Source organism: Papio anubis, chromosome 2, assembly GCF_008728515.1.
Source record: "Papio anubis isolate 15944 chromosome 2, Panubis1.0, whole genome shotgun sequence".
Classification (NCBI taxonomy): Eukaryota; Metazoa; Chordata; class Mammalia; order Primates; family Cercopithecidae; genus Papio; species Papio anubis.
Genome location: NC_044977.1, coordinates 92,299,639 through 92,319,522, shown reverse-complemented (window position 1 = coordinate 92,319,522; position 19,884 = coordinate 92,299,639). Strand labels below are relative to the sequence as shown.

Genomic DNA, 19,884 nt, shown 5'->3' with positions numbered 1-19,884 from the left:
GGAAACAGTCTATACTCATTGTCCTTGTTTCCTTAAATCCAAGTTCTCCATTTTCTTGCAATTTTTCACTTACAGGATCATCTAAAATTTGTGGGTGAGGTTTCTTTACATTGGAAATTTGTAGGGAAACCCCACCTGGAGCATCCAAAGATGGGAAAGAGTTGGGGGTCAGAGCCATGGATAAGATACAAACGTCCCAGATTGAGACTATGTAGGAAAAACATGTCTAGTGTCTGGGAAGAGATGTTATTTTGGGGGAGAGAAAAAAGCCACTCAACTGTGGTTGCACTGCCAGAGACCCGGTTACCACCCAGTCATCCATAGCACAGAAAGTCCCCCACTTACAATGGTTTGACTTCCATTTTTCAGCTTTATGATGGTGTAAAAATTTTATGCACTCAGTAGAAACTGTACTTAGAATTTGAATTTTGATCTTTTCCCAGGCTAGCAACATGCAATATGATACTCTCATGATGCTGGGCAGCGGCAGTGAGCCATAGCTCCCAGGCAGCCACACATCACCAGGGTAAACAATGGACACTACAGTTCACTGTGCTGACTGATAATTTTGCCCAACCATAAACTAATGTAAGTGTTTTGTTTGTTTGCTTTTGTGGCAGTGTCTCACTCTGTCACTTAGGCTGGAGTGCAGTGGTGCAATCTTGGTTCACTACAACCTTCTCCTCCAGGGCTGAAGCAATCCTCCCACCTCAGCCTCCCAAGTAGCTGAGACTACAGGAACGTGCCACCACACCCAGCTAATATTTTTTATTTTATTTTATTTTATTTTTTGGTAGAGATAGGGTCTCACCATGTTGCCCAGGCTGGTCTTGAACTCCTGGCCTCAAGTGATCCCCCCACCTCAACCTCCCAGAGTGCTGGGATTGTAGGCATGAGCCACCACGCCTGGCCTAATGTAAGTGTTCTAAGCACGTTTAGGTAGGTGAGGCTAAGCTATGATGTCCAGTAGGTTAGATGTATTAAATGCATTTTTGTCTTACAATATTTTCAATTTAAGATGGGTTTATCCGGATGTAACCTCATTGTTAAACCAAGGAGCATCTGTATTACCTTTGTAGGGACAGGCAAACCTACAGGAAACCTAAAATTCCGGTCTTGGCCCACAGTTCCCAGGCCCATGAGTTACAAATCTTCAATGGCTAACCAGAAGACAAACTAACCCAAACTACCTGCTTCTGTAAAATGCTCAAAGAGGGATGGGAGGAGCTATCTGCTCTCCCAGGACCTAAAATAAGAAGTGTAAAGCTTTAGGAAGAGACTGACATCCCCATTTATAATGAGAAAACTTTGAATCACAGAGGTTTATAAATGACTGAAATGCTTTTCAGAGAGATTATATCTTACCCTTCTCACTCCCTATGCCAGAATTCTCTGACTCAATTGCATGAGAATTCTGGCCTCTACTTTTGGGGGTGGGGGAACTGTTGGAATTTCTCAATTTTAATCATTCTTGGTTTGACTCAAGCCTCCAGCCCCAACTCTCTTGAGCCACACACCCTCCCTGCCTTACCCTGCCCTCCGCCCCTTTGGAAATTCTCCTTAGTCCCAGGCTTCTCACTCTGAGAGACTCAGGCAATCTTGAGCCTCTAATCCCATATTGTAGCTGTGCACACTATTGAGCTGGGCTTTCCATCTGAGCTGTCAATGACCTATTGTCATTTTTTAGAAATAGGGTTTCACTCTGTCATGCAGGCTGGAGTGCAGGGGCATGAGCATAGCTCACTATAGCCTAAAACTCCTGGGCTCAAACAATCCTCCTACTTCAGCCTTCTGAGTAGCTAGGACTACAGGTATACACCACTACACCTGGTTAATTTTTTTTTTTTTTTTTTTTGGTAGAGACAGGGTCTCACTATGTTGCCCAGGTTGATCTCAAACTGCTGGCCTTGAGCATCCTTTTGCTTCAGCCTCCCAAAGCACTGGGATTATAGGTGTGAGCCATGGCACCCAGCCTAAAGAACCTATTTTATTAGGGGATTTGATGACTCAAAGTTTCCCTTTCTGCTAGTCTAATATTACAGTCAGTCTTATAAAACAGCAATGGTGTACTTTGGCTATGGTGCTGTGGCTGTGGTCTACGTTCCCTGGGGTGGAGGGTAAGGTAACAAAATACTCCTCTACGGGGGTGCTGCTGTAACAAAATACCCGAGACTGGGTAATTTACAGAGACAGGTTCTTGCTATGTTACTCAGGCTGGCTTCAAACTCCAGGGCTCAAGCAATCATCTTGTCTCAGCCTCCTGACAGCTGGGACTCCAGGCATATGCCACTGTACCCAGCAGAAATTTCTTAGACTGGGAAGTCTAAGATCAGGGCTCCTGCACCTGGACATGAACATGAACCTGGATCTTTGGCTTTGATGTTGGACCTTGTATGTGGATATGAACATTGAACCTGCACCTTGGAACTAAACCTCTTACTTGGATTTGTTCTGCATTTTGGAACTCACCTTAGACCTGAACCTTGGTCATGAAATGGATCTGAATCATTCTTGGGTCTTGGACATGGGACTCATTCCTCCATCTGTATCTTGGACTTAGGACCATGATCTGAATCTTGTAAACTGACTTGGACTTTGGACTTGGACCTTGGACTAGAATTTGTCCATGGCTGTGGACCTCATCTTTGGATCTGGATCTGGACCTGGTCTTAGATGTTAGACCTAGATGCAGGCCTTGATTTGATTTGGAACATGGACTTGGTCCTTGCACATGGACCAACACTGAGTCCTTGGAACTGTATCTTGGACCTTGGATCTGAAATTTAAATCTGGAGGTGATCTTTATTTCTTGTATTTGACTTTATAACTGGAAATTCAATCTCTACCTGGATCTTGGACCTGGATCTCAGACCTTGCTTTTTACTGGGCCATGGATCTCACCTTAAACATGGAAATTGTACCTGGATTTGGACCTTTGACTTGGACCTCGACCTAGGGATAAGATTTGGACCTCACTTGCAAGTTTTGGTAATGAAATTTTCCTTTGCTCCTGGACCTGTATTCTTTGGACCTAAGCTTCAGTCATGGATTTGGACCTTAGATGTGACCATCAGACCTTAGAGTTGAACCTAATTCCTGGTCCTCAGTCCTATAACTCAGAATGAATTATGCATAACCTTGGACTTAGAACTTAGATCTGGATCTTAGAGCTGAAACTTGACCTGGTACTGGATATTGAACCTTGGACTTCAGACATGGATTTAATCTGGGCCTTGGGATGATTTAAGATCTAGAAGTGGACCTAAAATTAGACCTTGGACTTCTGTGCCTGAGCCTGGACTTTGGAGGTGGACTTTGGGCCTTGTAACTCAACCTTGAACATGAGCCTCAAATGTAGACTGTGGGCCAGGCGCAGTGGCTCACACATGTAATCCCAGCACTTTGGGAGGCTGAGGCAGGTGGATCACTTGAGCTCAGGAATTCGAGACCAGCCTGGGGAACGTGATGAAAACCTGGCTCTACAAAAAATAAAAGAATTAGCCAGGCTTGGTGGCATGCACCTGTAGTCCCAGGTACTCAGGAGGCTGAGGCAGGAGGATCTCTTGGGCCCAGGAGGCAGAGGTTGCAGTGAGCTGAGATTGTACCGCTCCACTCCAGCCTGGAGAACAGAGTGAGACTCCATCTCAATAAAAAAATAAAAATAAAAATAAATAAGAGAAAATACAGCATGTTTGTAAGATCTGTCTCTTGATGATCCAAGAAAGAGAGGAAATAATTGCCAGAGTAATGCCTTGAGTAGGTGGGAGGACACAGGATCTTCTGCACAGATTGGGGTAGCTTTAAATAGGAACTGGGAAGGTTTGCCCGTTGTTCATCCTAACAAGAAGGAAGCAGAGTACATAAGCACAGATGCAGATAGGTGGCTCAATGTGGTCTTAGGAGTCTGGAAAGTTTCTCTTCTGGCTGTTTTTGTTACCCTCCTGAAATAGGAAGTAAGGTCAACAGCTGGAGAGTGAGGAACGGGGAGGAGGTGTTGGAGGTTTGAAGAGAAGGGAGAATACATGAATATATCTAGGAAAGTGGAGGAGTGGATGGTCTAGGAAGACATGGAAGACATGAGAGAGAGATGTAGAAGGGGTAAGATTTAGTGATTTAAGATTTTCTTTTTTAGCTTAAAAGTAAGAGTGTGGCCGGGCGCGGTGGCTCATGCCTGTAATCCTAGCACTTTGAGAGGCTGAGACTGGTGAATCGCTTGAGCCCAGGAGTTCAAGACTAGCCTGGGCAACATGGCAAAACCCCATGTCTACAAAAAATACAAAAATTCGTCCAGCATGATGGAGCATGCCTGTAATCCCAGCTACCTGGGAGGCTCAGGTGGGAGGATCACCTGAGTCCAGGAGGCAGATGTGGCAGTGAGCCAAGATCACACCACTGCATTCCAGCCTAGGTGACAGAGTGAGACCCTGTCTCAAAAAAAAAAAAAAAAAAAAAAAAAAGAATTTAGAGATGGAGGAATTCTAATAATGTCAAATATTAGAGTATGGATACTATTCATTACCATTAATAAAGGACCAATATACCTGGTACTGTGCTGGGGTGACAGGGATACAGGCATGAAGAAAACAGCCTTTGCATTAATTAAATTTGTTCTCCAGGCAGAAGGCCAGATTTTAAACAAATAAGCTATGAGGCTGGTCTGAAGGTAGTGAATTATCTCAGTTGTTCGCAGTCAGTTACAGGTTGAACGCCTTGTTCTACTCTTTTCCCCCTTCTCACTACTGCACTTGACTAGTCTTTAAAAAAAAGAAAGATAGGAATCTTGACGTAATTACAATGGTGGTACATGTTAGGAAGAGCATGATACACTGCATGACAGAGTACAGAACTGGGAGAACCTAGCTGGACTGCAGGATGTAGGAAGGCCTTCTTATGGAAAGTACATTTAAGTTGGGACCTGAAGGAGAAACAGGAAATGAGCCAGGCAGGAAGTGGAGGGACCTCATGGGTAACGACCCTAGCAGGTAGAGAATGTCCATCAAGCCTCAGCACTAGGAGTAGGTGAGTGGTGAGAGGACGTGCTGTGGGGAAGTGCTGGTATTTATTCAGTGTGCAGTGGAGAGTTTTAAATGGGGATGACCTGAAGAGATGGACATTAAAAAATAATTTTTTTTTTTGAGATGGAGTTTTGCTCTTGTTGCCCAGGCTGGAGTGCAATGGTGTGATCTCAGCTCACTGCAACCTCCACCTCCTGGGTTCAAGCGATTCTTTTGCCTCAGCATCCCGAGTAGCTGGGATTATAGGCATGCACCACCATGCCCGGATAATTTTGTATTTTTAGTAGAGACAGGGTTTCACCACGCTGGTCAGGCTGCCAACCTCGGCCTCCCAAAGTGCTGGGATTACACGCGTGAGCCACCACACCTGGCCTAAAAAATAATACTTTCTTAATGCGTGTGGAGAGGTAGATTGAGAGAGGGGATGGATAAGTGGAAGAGACAAGTTGGGAAGCTTGAGAACCAGCAAGAGATGAAGGTCGCTTGGGCCAGGATGGAGCAGTGGATGTGGAGAGCAGCGGATGTGGAGAGCAGCGGATGTGGAGAGCAGCACACCACACACATCTGAGAATGATTTCAGACGTAGGTGCAGGACTCAGTGTTTCCCTCCCTCTTTCCTCCTAGCTGCTCCTCCCTTACTGCTCCCACCTGAGCTCACAGATGCCCCACACCTACAAGTCTTCATCTGAAAACCTGTGAGAAAAGATTATTAAGTCTAAATTTTGGAGTGGTTACACAGCAACACTGTAGCAATAGGTAACTAGTGTGCACAGGCAAAGATGGGGGTAAAACCAACACATGTTCACAATTGTTCAATGTGACATTAATTGTAATAGCAAAATTTTGGAGACCATTTAAATGCCTGTTATTGAACAGATTATGGTATGCCCACACATGGAGTATTACACAGCTGTAAAACACAGAATAAAGAAGACCGTTATGAGCTTATATGAAGTGACTTCTAGATGATATTTTAGGGTTAAAGAAAAAACAAAGTGCAAAAGAGTATTATGAAGGATGTTATCTTTTGTGTGAGGAGGAAGGGGAAACACATACATTTTTTCAAAAAGAAATGTAAGAAGGGTAAACCAGAAACAAATACAATGGATTTTTTTTTTTTTTTTTTTTTTGAGACAGGATCTCGCTGTTACCCAGGCTGGAGGGCACTGGCACAACCGCAGCTCACTGCAGCCTCCACCTTCCAGGCTCAAGTGATCCTCCTACTTCAGCCTCCCAAGTAGCTATGCCTACAGGCATGTGCCACCATTTTTATTTTAAATTTTATTAAAAATTTAAATATTATTTTTTACCTGAACTACACAGATGTAAAAAATTTTATTTTTCTAAAAAGATGCAACAAATTACTTCTTACTGTAAATGACAATTTATAATTGTATAAATTTATGGGTTACAAAATGATGTCATAATCTGTGGCTACAATGTGGAATAATTAAATCAAACTAGTTAACATATCTAGCACTTCAAATACTTAGCATTTTGTAGTGAGAACATTTGAAATTTACTCTAAGCAATTTTGAAATGTATAATACTCTACTAACTATATTCACCACACTGTGCAACAGAACTCAAAAAAATTATAAAATGTATTCTTCCCGTTGGAGATTTTGTACTCTTTGACCATCATTTAAATTTTTTAAATGCAATAAAATATCAATTTCAAAACAGCATGAAAAATTGAGTGTGTTTAACCATACTCAGCTGATAATAGGGCAAATGAGTTGAACAGAATAACATTCTATTGCATGTTTAATGAACTGGCAACAAGAGAAAGTTGGTGGAAGAAAGGCAGAGGAACTTGGGCAAGAATTAGAACCGAGGGGCTCCACAATCATCTGACATCAGTTCCCATGTTCTCTCTGTGGTTAGAAATGTACGTGATAGGAACTCCAGGAGTCTTAGGGTTCTTCTTTCAAGGTCCCAGGTTTGTCGCTACAGCATTTATGCCGAGTTACTCTCTTGCTAAGCAGTCATCTGCATAGATTCCCTCCTGTGCATGGTAGTTTGGTAATCGTTCAAATTTCGGATCCTTGGCGATCCTTTAAGCCACTTGATATTTCTGCCCCATTTTCTCAGTTTCAGCCATTACACAATCAGTTATACAAGGGATACACCTGGCATATAGACAGTTCATCACTGACTGCAGTATGTCTAGTTCGGCTCTAATGGAAAAGTTGGTAACACTGGAATCAAACAGGATGTGGTAAAGTAGACCCAGCTGTGTAATATATTGGAAAAATAAGCAGGAAGGGTATTGGGGAACTTTTCTTTCCTTAAGAATGCTGGGATATTTCTTTTCTTTTTAGGTCTTTATCATTTTATTTAAGCCTGTGGTATCAGAGACTAAGCATTCGCTTCCTGGTCAGACTTCCTTGTTTTCTTTTGCTCTCCCATGCTCATGTCATACTCTTGTTTATTTTTTTAAGACAGGGTCTCACTCTGTCACCCAGGCTGGAGTGCAGTGGCTCAAACTGCAGTGAAGCGTCAACCTCTCAGGCTCAAGCAATCCTCCCACTTTGCCTCCCAAATGGCTGGGACACAAGCATGCACCACCACACCCAGCTAATTTTTTTATTTTTATTTTTGTAGACACAGGGGTCTCACCATATTGCCCAGGGGTCTCAAACTCCTGGACTTCAGTGATCCTCCCACTTCAGCCTCCCAAAGTGTTGAAATTACAGGCATGAGCCACCGCGCCCAGCCTATTTTTACTTTTATAGAGACAGGGTCTCACTATGTTGCCCAGGCTGCAATTGGTTTGCTACAGGGAATGGTTGTTTTTTTGTTTTTGTTTTATTTTTATTTATTTTTTGAGACGGAGTCTCACTCCGTCACCCAGGCTGGAGTGCAGTGGCGCAATCTCGGCTCACTGCAAACTCCGCCTCCCGGGTTCACGCCATTCTCCTGCCTCAGCCTCCCAAGTAGCTGGAACTACAGGCGCCTGCCACCACGCTGGGCTAATTTTTTGTATTTTTAGTAGAGATGGGGTTTCACTGTGTTAGCCAGGATGGTCTCAATCTCCTGACCTCATGATTCGCCTGCCTTGGCCTCTCAAAGTGCTGGGATTACAGGCATGAGTCACCGCATCTGGCCATCTAAACTGAACTATCTCCCAAATGTCCCATTTCCAAATGTCATCACATTGGGGGTTAGGGTTTCAACATATGAATTTTAGGGGGATATAATTCCGTCCATAGACTTTTGTTTTTTGGTGGACCTGGGTGCTGGGTGTGGTCATTACTATTGGAGTGTCATTGCTCTCATGTCAGTGCAAGGGACTATACGTACCTACATACATACAGAAACATTTACATCTATCTCTATAGATTGAAAAACGAGTTCACACTGATATCTCCAATTTGACACCACACGGTTTATTCTAGTTTTCTCCCTTTCCATATTTATGGGAGCCAGGTTTTTATGAGACAACTATATTGGGAGATAATTCCGTGTCTCTCATGCTTCTGGGTGTCTTGTGGGCTGAGATGTTGACAGATTTTGTTTCAGACTATTTCAAGGTTTTTTTTTTTTTTTTTTTTTGAGATGGAGTTTCACTCTTGTTGCCCAGGCTGGAGTGCAATGGCGTGATCTTGGCTCACCGCAACCTCCGCCTCCCGGGTTCAAACGATTCTCCTGCCTCAGCCTCCTGAGTAACTGGGATTATAGGCATGCGCCAACATGCTTAGCTAATTTTTGTATTTTTAGTAGAGACAGGGTTTCTCCATGTTGGTCAGGCTGTTCTCGAGCTCCCAACCTCAGGTGATCTGCCCACCTTGGCCTCCCAAAGTGCTAGGATTATAGGCGTGAGCCACTGTGCCCAGCTGTTTCAAGGATTCTTGTATAGCAAATGGCCTTAGAAGACAGAGATAGTATCTCCCCAAGATTGTGGTTCCTTAGCAGTGATGCAAACCTGCTGTGTGTAACACTTGCCTGGGCCTGCCAGTGTTGCCCTGTGGGACTTGGAGGGCAAGTGGGACCAAGGCTAACACACTGCCTGCTGTGCCCTGAGCAGTAGTCTCTGCCCAAGTAATCTTGTGTTTTCTGCCAGCATTCATGAAGCCGGCTCCCTAACACAAGAAGTTCTTGAAACTTCTGCTCAGCTTCTTAGCCTCTCAGCTGCCTCTTCCAGAATCAGCAGGTGCCCTTATGGGAAAAGTGGCTCTAAGTCCCAGGCTCACTTCTCTGAGTTTCCTTCTTGTCCGGAATTTTGGTTCTGTATTGCCAGCTGATGTTTTAGACAGATGCTGTTTATATTTTGCACAGCTTTTCTAGCTGTTCTCTATGTTCAGTGGGTCCAAATTTCCTGGTCTACCATTAGTGAAAGTGGTAGATGGTGAAGGGAATTTTCAACTCAAAGGTTTCAAGGCCACCAAAAAGAAAAATACACATGTACTGAGAAAGAAAAGTCAAGACCTGTCATAAGAAGTATCACAGGTTTCTTAGGTCACACACATACCAAACTGACCCATATATTCCTGATAATAAACAGACTGTCTAGTGCCCCAGACCCCTCCTATGGGTACCCTATTTGACCCTGAGGCTTAGTTCCAAAGCCAGCTACATCTTTTATAAAAGCCTTTCCATCCTATCTCCTTCACCTCCTCACCCAGCCAAAGGAAACCTTCTTTCCTCTGTTCTCCCACAGGAGTTTATACCTGTTAGGGCACTTCTCCATCTCTGCCACATGTTGGCTGACTACCAAAATTCATAATTAGCAACTTGAGAACCCAATCATGTCTTAACCATCTTTGCATTTTTCAGCATGTCTTGAATAGAGGAAAACTCATGAAAATACTGCCTTGCAATGGGCTTGATAAAGACATTGTTAAAAGACGAGGAGAAACCACAGCGTGTGGGATCAGGAAAACCAGAAGGAGAGGAGCGTTTCTAAGAATAAAGCAACAATACCATGACAGTCAATGATAGGCTTCCAGTGTCTCTTGTAAATGTATGGCATGATTCAGGAGAACACTGACTTTTTTTTTTTTTTTTTTTGAGAACACTGACTTTATTGAGGGAAGACAGCCAAGGCTGGAGGCCTGCCTACTTTTGTGGCAAGTCAATCAGGATGCTTTTTGAGACAGTCTTTGGCTCACCAGGCCGCAGCACGACACACCCTGCCTCACTGCACCCTACCTCCCAATTCAAGTAATTCTCCTGCCTGCTCTGAGTAGCTGGGATTACAGGCATGCACCCACTACCAAGCATTCTTGTGTTTTTAGTAGGATGGGGTTCTCACCATGTTGGTCAGGCTGGTCTCGAACTCCTGAGCTCATGATCTGCCTGCCTCAGCCTCCCAAAGTGCTGGGATTACAGGCATGAGCTACCGCACTCGGCCTGGCAAGCTTCTTCTTGAGAAAGGATGAACAGTTCTCAGCAAAGAGGAGTCATCATTATTCTGAACCACCATGAACATTCCAGAGAAGAGGTAGATAGAAAGCTAGATTCTGGAGGATGTGCTGCAGTGAGCTAGGCCCTCAGGCAGGTGATGGTGCCCAGCAGAAATGGCAGTATGAGCCCAGGCTTCCCTGGTCCTAGGCAAATGTTTTAGACTAGACGTCTAGGAGAAAAGTCTGGGCACTGTCTTCATAGACCTGCATCAGGCTGGTCCTAGGTCTCCTGTTCCAGCTACATAGTGGACACCTCCCTCTGGGCTATAGCACACAGGGCCACAGCGCAACTGGGGCTCTTCCTCCTCATACCAGCGCTGTTCACTGAAGTCAGGGAAGAAGGCTGCAATCTCTCTGCTGGCTGAAACCACAGAGTCTGTAAGGGGAGATAAGACAGAGAAGGGGTTCTCACATGGTAGAAGCACGAGGCAGTCATAATCAGGTTGAGAATCCTGAGCCTCTACTCTGCCTGCCCCTTCAGTCCTGGGGCATGTAAAGAAAGTCCACAGGCCACATCTGCCAACATGGCTACAAAGACCAGAAACACAAATGGAAGAAAGCTCATTGGAGGGACCTGGCTGTCAACTCTATCACACAGCCTGCCCACTAACCCCAAAATATCCTATGGCTACGGACAGGGGACTCACCCGAACCGTGGGTGGTGTTGCGGGTGTCGGTGAGGCCGAAACTCCCACGAATGGAATCTGGGGCCACGTGGCGTGCTCGGAACACTCTGGTGGGTCCCATGAGCGTCCTCCATAGCTGGATGGCATCCTTGTGGGCAAGGATGTAGGCTCGGATTGGCCCGCTGCGAACAAAACAAGCACATGTGAGGAATCTGGCCATCTAGACTAGGAGGGTGTGCTGTGAGCAGGGCCTGAATAAACACGCACTCTATAAGAGTTTTCCTGCCTCTCCAGCTGAGTACCAATGCTGCTTCAAATAGGAGATACAGAGCCCCTGCTGGTGTACATAGAGCCTGAAGAGATCAGCAGGGTGGTTATGCAGCATTCAACGGGACTTTCCTAAACGACCACAGGACAGGTGCCTAACAGGTCAGCATTGGCTCAGTGACAGCCCAGACCCATGTTTCTTCAGACTTGACATTGATTACAACTTTATTTTTTGAGATGGAATCTCACTCTGTTGCCCAGGCTGGAATATGATGGTGCAATCTTGGCTCACTGCAACCTCTACTTCCCGAATTCAAGTGATTCTCCTGTCGCAGCCTCCCGAGTAGCTGGGATTACAGGCACCCACCACCATGCCTGGCTAATTTTTTTGTCTTTTTTGTTTTTTTTTTTTCTGAGACAAAATTTCACTCTTGTTGCCCAGGCTGGAGTGCAGTACCACGATCTTGGTTCACTTCAACCTCCACCTCCCGGGTTCAAGCGATTCTCCTGCCTCAGCCTCCTGAGTAGCTGGGATTACAGGCGCCTGCCACCATGCTGGGCTAAGTTTTTGTATTTTTAGTAGAGACGGGGTTTCACCATGTTGGCCAGGCTGGTCTCAAACTCCTGACTTCAAGTGATCTACCCGCCTTGGCCTCCCAAAGTGCTGGGATTACAGGCATGAGCCACTGTGCCTGGCCTGATTACAACTTTAAAGAATGGCAGTGAAATGAACAAATCCATTTAGGGGCAGGGGAGATTCGCCTCAGTGGATAAAGATGCTGGAACCAAATTAGAAGTACCTGGCCATGAATTCCACCAGCCGCTGATAGAAAAAACGCCCTGCAAAGAGAGAGGACCTTCATCAAGATACCTTCATCCTGGTGCCCAAGGCAACTTTCTGTACTTCTACCTCCTTACCTAGAATAAAAATTGTTTTAGAGAAAAGAACAAGCACCTTGGAGTCTGACAAACCTGGGTCTGAATCTAAGGTCTGCCACTTACAACCCGCGTAGTTTTGGGTAAATCATTAACCTCCAAAACTTGGCTCCCTAATCTGTGTACGAGGGATACAAGAACACCTACTTTTTAGAGTTGTTGGGAAAACTGAATGAAAAAATGAGCATGAGGACGATGTCTGACGGTGAACATTCATTCACTATATGTTAACTACTGACATCAGGACATAAAACTAAGTTTCTGGTTGGGACTACAAGGTAGAACCCTCCTTGGGAAAAAAAGATGGATAATCATGAAAAGTGTGTGTTTTAAACCAAGATTTTAGAAAACTGGCTGCAACTGTACACGGTTGGTAGGTCAGAGAGCCTGCCATTGTGTTCCAGGTAAAAATCTCTCTTACGGGCCTCTTTGGATTGAGGCACCTTCCGTTCAGAGGACTACTGATCCTACCTTCGTGCTCTCGGTAAAACCTCTGGCAGTCTTCCTTTCTCCACAGTAGTTCTCTCATTCGTACAATCAGGAACTTGTTGCTTAGAATCTGCTGATGAACAGCCTGAATAAAGACCACCCCCAAAATAAAAATCAATCAGGAGACTGAAACTGACCAAAAGAAACCATGAGGACCACTTGTTGCTCAGGACTTGAGGGTCTGTCCCATTGGAGGGTGAGAAGATGAGGTGGGGTGAGGTCAAGACCTTCAGTCACACAGCTACAGTGTGCACCTTGGGTGAAAGGGGATAGGATGCACTGTCTCTCCTCTTCTATACCTGCAACCCCTTGAGCTCAAGACCACAGGACCCCCCACTCAGACCACCGTAAAAGTCTTATTAGTGGTCCTGCCTTGAGTTTCTCTCACTCCCTCCAAACCATCACACTTGATAGATGAGAAACTCTGTAATTTACATGTCACACTCTGGTCAGGTGTTAACTAGTTCCTGTTATTCAAGGAATGAAATGCAACCACTTTAGCCCAGTGCTCAAGGTTATACTTTCCTTGCTCTGTACCAATTCTCTAGTCTCACCAATCCAGGCTGCCTGCGGCCCTCAGACCCATCACATGCATTCTTTTCTCAGCATCTCCCTTCTGTGCAACACCTGTCCTTCTCCTGGCACTAACCAAAATTTACCATTCCTTTGAGGCCCAGTTGAGTCCTGCCACTTCCAGGCTCCCATTCCTGACTGCTTGGATCTTCCTCTGCACCACAGTGGGCTTACTTAGCAGTGCTACTCTGTTAGTATTTATTAAACTGTGGTATGCAGAATGTGAAAATGACCCCGAGCCCCACCAAGACTTCCCACCCGAATCTCCAGGGCTGTGAATATGATGCCATATGATTATGTTACATTACATAACAATAGGGATTTTAGAGGTATAATTAAGTTACTCATCAGTTGATTCTGCTGTAATCAAAAGGGAGATTATCCAGGTGGGCCTAATCACGTGAGCCCTGTGGGATTAGAATTGTGAAGGCTTCTCAATGCCAGGCATTTTCTCTGGCTAGAGGCTGAGGAAGTCAGATTCAAAGCATGCGAAGGATTCGATGCACTGTAGCTGTCTTGAAGATAGAGTGGGCCATGTGATGAGGGATGTGAGTGGTCTCTAGAAACCGAAAGGAGTTCCTGCCCGAAGGCCAACAGAGGAATGGCAGCCTCAGTCCTTCCATCATAAGAAATCAACTCTGCCAACAACCTGAATGAGTTTGGAAGTGAATTCTTCCCCCAGACCCTCCAGATAAGGGCCTGGTCAGCCAATACCTTGACTTTGGCCTTTTGAGACGTTAAGCAAACAATTCAGCCAAGTCTATGGACCTCTAAACTATTGAACTGTGAAGTAACAAATGAGTGTTGTTTTAAGCTCTCAAGTCTGGAGTCATGTGTTATGTAGCGATAGAAACGAACACAGATACATTGTCTTGAGATTTGGTTCTATTATTGCTTTGGGTCCTTTCTTATATTTTAGATCTGCCTCAAGTCTCCAATAGATACTTAGCCTCCTCAGGTCAGAGTTCACGGCTTCTAGCTTTGCCTCCACAGCATCCAGCACAAGTCTGTGTTGTCAGTCACCATAAGTGGCCTGATGGCACCTGAAGCAGTGGCAATTCCCAGGGCATGTGGTAGAGGCTTAGGATTCATTCTTACCTCCAGAATCAGCGGATGGGCGACTGCATCAGGCTTGATCAGGGCTAGAGTGAGCTGGAGAGCCTGAGGGCTTCGCAAGATTGAGGCCATCTCACTCCTGCCATTAGAAAGCTGTATTAGGAACCATTCAGGACTGCACTCCCAGCCTTCCCTACATTGAAGCCATGTAGCCTTGCAAGCCAACGAGTGTTCTCACTCCTGACACTCATAAAGAACCTGACAGTTTCATCTTAAGGCCATATACATTATTTTATTTAATTGCCCATTTGGGGTCATGGGATCAAGGGAGGGGAGTGGTAGAGGGAGCATTCAAGTTTCCCCGTGGAGTATACAATCTGGTGCAACTGTAAGCCTATGAAGGAATTACCCATTCAAAAGAAACTCAAGTTTAAATACTACCTGTCTCTGCCAATATCCCTTCCTAACTTCCTTTTGTATTTTACAGAGGATTTGCAACTTATACTCCTCAACAGCCTATCCACAAGGGTATAATCTCTTAAAATCTTCCATCCCATAGTGCTCTCCTATCAAATCTAGAATTGGAATATTGATGGGCAGGAACTGAGGTGCTGCCAGGATACCAAAAAGTCTGCTGGATAAACACCATCTCTATTCTAATATTATGGAGAGATCAGGATCTCCTGTGCCCAAATCAAACCTGTTAATACACTCAGCTGTCCTCAGTGGCAAGACCTGTCAACACGCAACTCCAATGTCAGGAACAAGTCATAACCATTTTGCATTTGAAACAGTGCCTGGCACAAAGGTGCTTGATCAATTTTATTTACTAAATAAACCTATATAGTCTTATTTCTATTCATCTTTGTATTCCTAGTGTCTAGCATGGTATAAGAGCTCAACATTGTAGAAATGACATAATGGACATAAAAGCATTTTATAAACTGGACTAACGGGAATTTTGAGGTCTTTTCCAACTGTGAAATCCAAGTTATATGTGAGAAACTGATCACCTCTGCAGGAGTAAAGACTTTGTTTCGGCCGGGCGCAGTGGCTCAAGCCTGTAATCCCAGCACTTTGGGAGGTCGAGACGGGAGGATCAATGAGGTCAGAGATCGAGACCATCCTGGCTGCACAAGGTGAAACCCCATCTCAACTAAAAATACAAAAAATAACTACTGGCTTAGGTGGCGTGTGGCTTCTGTGGTCCCAGCTACTCGAGGCTGGAAGCAGGAGAATGATGAACTGGGCATGTGAGCTTGGAAGTGAGCTGAGATCTCTGGCCACTGCATCCCAGCCTGACATGAGCAAGACTCCCTTCCTCAAAAAAAGACTTTGTTTCAAAATCTTATCTCAATATTATCTCTCATTTGGCCATTGTGTAGTGGCTCACACTTGTAAATATCAGTACTTGAGGCCAGGAGTTTGACCTGGGCAACAAAGCAAGACCCTGACTCTACTATATGTGTGTGTGTGTGTGTGTGTGTATATAAAATCTCTCATTTGTCAACAAATACAGAGAAGGCTTCCATGAACACAGTCAGCAGGGACAAAGTCTAGACAACATTCTCATTTATTTTATCCTAAAGCCTGTCAATCATGTTAAAGGTGGTATTAGAATTTGGCTCAAGCAATTATGTCATGGTCTCTTCTATTCATGTCCTTTCTACAGCTTTCAACCTGATTTTCCACTCAAACCATAAAGCCACGTCCAATCTAACCAGCACAAGATCAGCCAACCCACTCTCCCTAATGCCACAGGTGGTAACATGTCATTTTCAGCAGTTGTCTACAGAAACATCCATGACACCTCCCCTCCCTCACTCTTCATATCCACACAATCACTAACTTCGGGCAATTTTCCCTACCTAATATATCTCAAAACCCATACCATTCTCCAACCCTCAACTACTATCACCATAACTCTAAGACATCATCATTCCTCTCTGGACATCTTGACAGCCTCCTCTTTGGTCTCCCAGTTTCTGTCCTGCCAACCTCTACAATCTCCACACAGCAGCCAAAGTGAACCAAACATGCAAATCTAATCATATGGTTCCCCTCCTTAACCCTTTAAAGGGCACCCTGCTCTTAGAATAAAAACCAAAATCCTTATCACAGCCTCCCAGGCTCTGCATGATCTTGTGGTTCCACACGTACCTCTCTAGCCTCATCTGGAACCCCACACTCCGTAAGTTTCTCTAGCTCCAACCTCATGGGCCTTTCAGTTTCGAAAGACCTTCTGGCTTGACAGCCTTTGTGTGAGTTTTCACAGTCCTGAATGTGCTTTCTCTGGTTGCCTCCTGCTCACCTTAATGATCTTAGCTCACTTCCCGTTGTACTTTCTCACAGCTCCTTGCAAATTCCCTTCAGTTCCATCTTCCCCACCAGAAGGTGTAAGAAGTACCTAGCACACAGCTGGCTCTTAAAAGTATCTGAAAGAACCAATGAATGCATCTGATCCAGCTATTCCAAGGCCAGGCTGCTAGGGGTTCTCGTAGCAAGAACACGCGGCCTGTAGGGAGAACATGGTTCCTTTATTAATGCAGCTAAGTTGTGGCGGTCTTCACTCTTGGTTTACAACAAACTGATACGTCGAAAATCCTGTTCGACTTAATGGTGACTCCATCAGAGAATTAAAAATTTTAGGCAGGGCTTGGTGTCTCACGCCTGTAATCCCAGCACTTTGAAAGACCGAGGCGGGAGGATCACGAGATCAGGAAATCAAGACCATCCTGGCCAACATGGTGAAACCCCGTCTCTACTAAAAATACACACACACACATACACACAAATTAGCCAGGCGTGACGGCGCGCACCTATACTCACAGCTACTAGGGAGGCTGAAGCAGGAGTATTGCTTGAACTCTGGAGGCGGAGGCTGCAGTGAGCCAAGATCGCGCCACTGCACTCCAGCCTGGCGACAGAGCCAGACTCCGTCTCCAAAAAAATGTAAAGCTATCGGTACATTGCCCCCCAGCACTCGAGCGGGCCACCACTCGGCTTCCTGGAGGGCGGCGGCCCAGTCCTAGTCCACCCACGCGCGGCCCGGATCTGCGCCTCTACCCCTGTGGCCCCGCCCTCCAGCCCCCCGGACTCACGGCTTCAACTCTCGACCCAGCCCCCTACTTCTCTAGGCCTACAACCGCGCAGCTCTCGTACCCGGGGCCTAAGCCCACCCCAGATTCTAGGTCATTCGGAGCCCCAGTGCAGCGGAAGTCCGGCTCCGGGTTCACCTTGCCCTCCCGCATAGGGCCCGGCCACCAGGCACCACTCTGGATAGCCTGCGGCCCTCCCGGGGTCCTTCAGGCGCTTGTTGGGCAGCCCTGCTCGGGGTCCTCGTCCGGTTGCGCCGCGGGGTGAAGCGAGGTGTGAGGAACTCTAGCGGGCAGCGGGTTTCCTAGGCGGGTGCACTTGCCGCGACGGGACTAGAGGATGCAGCCGTCCTGGGCGGCGGAACTGGCTTGTGGGAACCGCCCCTCGGAAGCCGGCGTGGGCGCCCTCGGCGGGAGGGAATGCCGGGCCGGATGCCGACGCAGTGCTACGCAGAGTGGCGGAAGCCAGAGGACCGGACGGGCCCGTTCAGGGTGGCGGGCCGGCGGGGGCGCTGCCGGCCAAGAGGGACACCGACGGGAACCTTGCCCACCTTGTTATTTTCTATGCCTAGGGTAGTTCCTGGAACATGGTTGATGCCCAGTGTTTGTCAGAAGTACGCGGAGGGCAAAGAACTTCAGCGCTGGATCGCGAGGGCACAGGCAGCCCTTCAAAGTCTTTTGAGCTGGGAGCGATACATTGGCACGAAGGATCGTAGCTAATATGGGGGTTGATGAAGGAGAATCCTTAGCTGGAGCCCAGGTGTGCATAGGGCCTGAGGGAAGCAAGTCATAACAGCCTTTCACGTGTAATTAGGAATCTGGGCAGCAGGTTGGTGGTTGCGTTACTTGAGTCTATTGAAGCAGCCCAGGGTGAGATTAGAACTGGGGGTGTTCCTGGTGTGTACTTGGATGTATGGAGAGGATGGGGACAGGGAGAATGGATCGGGGGTCACCTGTGGCAGGTGTGAGCAGAAACTTGGTGACAGGCTTAATAAAGGTGGTAAAAAAAAAATGTGTTTTGGTTTCTTGGAGATTTTTTGAGGGAAATCACTGAGAATGAGAAGAATGAAAATAAACGATAACTGTCATCAATTTAAAGACTTAACTTGCACATTTAAGTGACTTCAGTGTCTGCCTACACAAGGTATTGCCCTCTTGGAAGGTTTGTCCCCAACTCCTCATGGCTTCTCTCTCTGCAGCAATAAGAAGTCACTTCCCATTAGTTTCCTGATACCCAGTCACCTTTGGGAACTTCTGAGGAAAGTTTTTCCAGTCTCTCCAGAGAGCCTTGCATTTCTTCTCTTTTTGTTTTGACCCCTGACCACCACCCCCTACTCTAACCTTAACTGCTCTGATACTCAGTTCCAATCCTAACCCAAGCCCTAGTCCCTAAATTTATAACCCTTTAATCCTAGACCTGGTCTCTAGATCCTGAGGCCTTGATGCTTATCTTCTAACCTCCTAATCCCAACCTCTAATCCCTAAACCTCAACCCATGACCTCTGATTCTCAAACCCAGGCCCCCAACCCTGACTCCAAAAATGGCAACCCAGTACTTCTCCCTACCCTGAGTCACAGACAGAGGGAGTTGTAGCAACTGAAACTGCAGTAGGCCAAAGGACCCAGTGAGTCAGCCAGCAAACTACTCTAAATACAAGATATGGTGGATAACAGCGAGCCTAAACAAATCTTCCTTGAAGATGAGCAACAAAAATCCCAGTCATTATGACTACGCCTCTGTATCTCAACAAAGGGGCTTAAATCAGCAAGTCATCCCAGCCCCTGAAGGAAGAGAACAGTCCTTGTAAGTTGCAAAGCTCTCAGACAGAGGACATGGGTGGTTCAGTAAAGCCCCTGTTCTAGGACACAGCAAAATAAACAACACAATAACCACTATGGCCCAGCAGATGAGGGCCACAGCCAATATCGCCATCCCTGAGTCTTCCTTTGCAGAATGATCATCAGGACTCCAGAAGTCCCAGCAAACCAGTAGCAATCCAGCTGAACAGAAGACAAGAACCCTATGTGAAGCCAGATTCCAGACAACTGATATAGATGGCATTCCAAAATCTGCAGCATTCCAGCATGTAACAAACTGCAATAAGTGACACAGATCTCTCCCCAACAGTCACCTTATGAGAAGTAAGGGGAAAAAATGCTCCAATAAAATGGAATCCCAGAATCCCTTTACCATCCCACCCTCAAACCCCTCCCCATTGCCAGGATGCTATGGCATAAGAGACAAAGGACAATTCACAGTAGTAATAAAAAAACATTTACTGGCCGGGCGCGGTGGCTCAAGCCTGTAATCCCAGCACTTTGGGAGGCCGAGACGGGTGGATCACGAGGTCAGGAGATCGAGACCATCCTGGCTAATACGGTGAAACCCCGTCTCTACTAAAAATACAAAAAACTAGCC

General features: G+C 46.0%; 1 protein-coding gene across 13 annotated transcripts; it reads right to left on the bottom strand.

Annotated features, from left to right (window-relative positions):
• Nucleotides 1-10,406: 10,406 nt before the first annotated feature.
• NME6 (NME/NM23 nucleoside diphosphate kinase 6) lies at nt 10,407-17,844 on the bottom strand. Of its 13 annotated transcripts, none has more exons than XM_021934444.2 (7): nt 17,607-17,844; nt 16,778-16,885; nt 14,413-14,509; nt 12,724-12,826; nt 12,117-12,156; nt 11,071-11,231; nt 10,407-10,799 (listed from the first exon to the last, which is right to left on the bottom strand). In XM_021934444.2, the coding sequence occupies exons 2-7, from the start codon at nt 16,825-16,827 to the stop codon at nt 10,633-10,635; spliced, it is 618 nt and encodes a 205-aa protein (XP_021790136.1). In that variant the 5' UTR covers nt 16,828-16,885; nt 17,607-17,844; the 3' UTR covers nt 10,407-10,632. The 13 variants fall into 13 exon arrangements, with proteins under 13 accessions (XP_021790136.1, XP_009199122.1, XP_009199127.1 ...); XM_009200858.3 differs by having other exon boundaries at nt 17,533-17,641; XM_009200863.2 differs by lacking the exon at nt 17,607-17,844 and adding an exon at nt 17,533-17,587 and having other exon boundaries at nt 16,682-16,885.
• Between the last annotated feature and the right edge of the window lie 2,040 nt (nt 17,845-19,884).

Coding starts and splice junctions, on each gene's coding strand:
- NME6 (XM_009200856.4), bottom strand. CDS start 17,621: ATGCGGGAGGGCAAGGTGAACCCGGAGCCGGACTTCCGCTGCACTGGG. Junction 14,510..17,532: donor GGGGTGGGCTTAGGCCCCGG/GTACGAGAGCTG, acceptor TTCTAATGGCAG/GAGTGAGATGGCCTCAATCT. Junction 12,827..14,412: donor CCCATCCGCTGATTCTGGAG/GTAAGAATGAAT, acceptor GTCTTTATTCAG/GCTGTTCATCAGCAGATTCT.